Here is a 3,422-nt window from a genome sequence, read left to right as displayed (position 1 = left end):
ATGAAGAGGAAATCCAGATCGTTTGACATGAAGAAGTCCTTTAGAATGAAAGTTTTGTGGACCACCGAGCAGGCATTCACAAGGCCTATCCTGGCCGAGGCAGCGGGCAGCGGAGTCGGATTTGGCGTACGATCCAACGGCCGCAGGTTGTGGAAATTCACGCCGCGCTCGGACAGGCGAAAGCGGGGAGGGCGTAGGAATCCCCCTTCATCCGAGCCAGCCACTGGAACAAGACATCGGTGGATAGGGTCCCGGGAGCGCCACGGGACAAAGCGGCGAAGTGGCGGATCAATATGTCCCATGAAAGACGACGGTGGAGTGGGAGAGGCCGCGAAACAGCCCCTTAATCGAACCAGTCTTCCACTTCGCTTCCCTCGGCGGCGTCTGCGGCTTCTGCGTAAAGGTGCAGCGGGCCCACGAAGCAGGTAAGGCGGTATTCCAGAGAGGAGAGGGGGGCACGCTCTTTGGCCTGGATTGTGTCGTGGTTTTAACAGATTTTCAAAAGAAGGTCGCAGATCAAGCAAGGTCTGGCGATCATAAGTCAATAGGGAACTGACATCCACTGTAATAGTGCATAAAATCAACAGTAAAACACTTAGAACACGGAGGGACAGACCGCGGGCCACACACACTGGCGCCATCTTGTCACGAGAAAAACCCAAACGCAGACTCAGCAGCCCCAAGCAGGGGCTGCTGAGTCTTTGAAGTGTGTCTAGTGTAAATGTTCCAAACAAATTACATCTGGCAAAACACATTTCTGAACACATTCCGTGTACTGGTGAGAATACATGTATGTGTCATATATGTACTACGCATGTGGTCATTTAAACAAAATGCTGGTTGTAGAGATATCTTTTTTTATAAATGTGTATTGGATGCTTAAAATGATAGGATACTACATGACTTAATTAAAATTGGGAAAAATATTTCTTGAAGCCTAACAGAAGAGGATGTTTTATCCACTGAAATGTTCACATACAGTAACTCTACTTGCAGAGGTGGCACACCAAGCAAATGTTTGCTTCCCACTTTCCTCCACCTTTCCTGCCAGCTTGATGGTACAGTGTCTAAGTCATGACTGACTGGGTTCATGTGTGAATAGAGGAGTACATTTTCCAGAGAATTCAGAATGAGTGAGTTGGCGTGTGGATGACATTTTTATGTGATTGACACAAAATGGAAATAATATAAACATCAGAGAAGGAGGATGTAGTCATGTACACCAAAGATGTCAATAAAAATGTCTAACTAAGGAGACTAAATGAGATTCCATTGGCAAAAAATTATGTTATCTTCAAATTACTAACCAGCTATAAAATTGTTCACTCCAGCAACTCCATCGTTAAGTTTGCTGATGACACCACCATCATAGGACTGATTAGAGACAACGATGAATCAACCTACAGGGAGGAGGTCCAGCATCTGCGACGATGGTGTCACCACAACAACCTGAACCTCAACACCGGAAAAACCAAGGAGATGGTCTTGGACTTTAGAAGACCAAAGCAAACTGAGCACTCCACCCTCTACATCAATGGAGAGGAGGTAGAGAGGGTGGAGAGCTTCAGGTTCCTCTGGGTCCACATCTTCCACCCACATCTCACACCAGGTGGAGAGGGCCCAACAGAGACTGTACTTCCTCAGGAAGCTGCATCAGGCTGATCTCCCCGACAAGCTGCTCATAAACTTCTATCGCTCCACCACTGAGAACATACTGACCTACTGCTGTACAGTGTGGTTCACCTGCTGCACTGCAGAAGACAGGAAGGACCTGCAACGGGTGGTGAGAGCAGCAGAGCGGGTGATTGGGACCACACTACCTCCCCTCAGAGACATTTACACCAGCAGAGTTCAGAGGAAAGCTAGGAGAATCACCAGAGACCCCTCACACCCAGGACACTCTCTGTTCTCCCCTCAGGTAGACACTACAGGACACTCTCTGTTCTCCCCTCAGGTAGACGTTACAGGACACTCTCTGTTCTCCCCTCAGGTAGATGTTACAGGACACTCTCTGTTCTCCCCTCAGGTAGACGTTACAGGACACTCTGTTCTCCCCTCAGGTAGATGTTGCAGGACACTCTCTGTTCTCCCCTCAGGTAGATGTTACAGGACACTCTCTGTTCTCCCCTCAGGTAGATGTTACAGGACACTCTCTGTTCTCCCCTCAGGTAGATGTTACAGGACACTCTCTGTTCTCCCCTCAGGTAGACGTTACAGGACACTCTGTTCTCCCCCCTCCCCTCAGGTAGACGTTACAGGACACTCTCTGTTCTCCCCTCAGGTAGACGTTACAGGACACTCTCTGTTCTCCCCTCAGGTAGACGTTACAGGACACTCTCTGTTCTCCCCTCAGGTAGACGTTACAGGACACTCTCTGTTCTCCCTCAGGTAGACGTTACAGGACACTCTCTGTTCTCCCCTCAGGTAGACGTTACAGGACACTCTCTGTTCTCCCCTCAGGTAGACGTTACAGGACACTCTCTGTTCTCCCCTCAGGTAGACGTTACAGGACACTCTGTTCTCCCCCCTCCCCTCAGGTAGACGTTACAGGACACTCTCTGTTCTCCCCTCAGGTAGACGTTACAGGACACTCTCTGTTCTCCCCTCAGGTAGACGTTACAGGACACTCTCTGTTCTCCCCTCAGGTAGATGTTACAGGACACTCTCTGTTCTCCCCTCAGGTAGACGTTACAGGACACTCTCTGTTCTCCCCTCAGGTAGATGTTACAGGACACTCTCTGTTCTCCCCTCAGGTAGACGTTACAGGACACTCTGTTCTCCCCCCTCCCCTCAGGTAGACGTTACAGGACACTCTCTGTTCTCCCCTCAGGTAGACGTTACAGGACACTCTCTGTTCTCCCCTCAGGTAGACGTTACAGGACACTCTCTGTTCTCCCCTCAGGTAGATGTTACAGGACACTCTCTGTTCTCCCCTCAGGTAGATGTTACAGGACACTCTCTGTTCTCCCCTCAGGTAGACGTTACAGGACACTCTCTGTTCTCCCTCAGGTAGACGTTACAGGACACTCAGAGCCAAAACCAACAGACTCAAAAGCAGATTTTATCCCCAAGCTGTCAGATGTCTGCTCCCTCCCCCTGAATGATGATATCACATACCTACAGTGCAATTCATACAATGTGACTATTTTTAATGCTGCTATTTGGAGAGTACTAAACTGATTTTCATTGTTTTCTGTAACAGTGACAATAAAGACCTATTTTATTCTAAAACCAAGGCCTAGTTTGTTCATTATATCCTGCCTTCTCTACCGAGGCACCACCCATCTCCTGCTGGACAAAAATGTACGATTTTTATTATGAGTGATCACATGATGTTCTGCAATTAATTGCATTGTTATGCATACAATTAAATAATGAATTTAAAAGTATTGTCTTCTACACTATTTTTTTTATAATACTAC

General features: G+C 48.0%; 1 protein-coding gene across 1 annotated transcript; it reads left to right on the top strand.

Annotated features, from left to right (window-relative positions):
* LOC129349609 (uncharacterized) lies at positions 1 to 3,207 on the top strand. Its single transcript, XM_055013412.1, has 2 exons — positions 1 to 425; positions 1,332 to 3,207. The coding sequence occupies exons 1-2, from the start codon at positions 1 to 3 to the stop codon at positions 1,660 to 1,662; spliced, it is 756 nt and encodes a 251-aa protein (XP_054869387.1). The 3' UTR covers positions 1,663 to 3,207.
* Positions 3,208 to 3,422: the final 215 nt, after the last annotated feature.

Source organism: Amphiprion ocellaris, chromosome 9 (assembly GCF_022539595.1).
Source record: "Amphiprion ocellaris isolate individual 3 ecotype Okinawa chromosome 9, ASM2253959v1, whole genome shotgun sequence".
Taxonomy (NCBI): domain Eukaryota; kingdom Metazoa; phylum Chordata; class Actinopteri; family Pomacentridae; genus Amphiprion; species Amphiprion ocellaris.
The sequence above is the reverse complement of the archived record's forward strand: the minus strand, read 5'-3'. Positions and strand labels throughout refer to the sequence as shown.

Bases quoted from the DNA above. Each gene is read 5' to 3' on its own strand.
- LOC129349609 (XM_055013412.1), top strand. From the start codon at position 1: ATGAAGAGGAAATCCAGATCGTTTGACATGAAGAAGTCCTTTAGAATG. The intron at 426-1,331 runs GTAAGGCGGTAT...TGTTCACTCCAG, and splicing joins GCAGCGGGCCCACGAAGCAG to CAACTCCATCGTTAAGTTTG.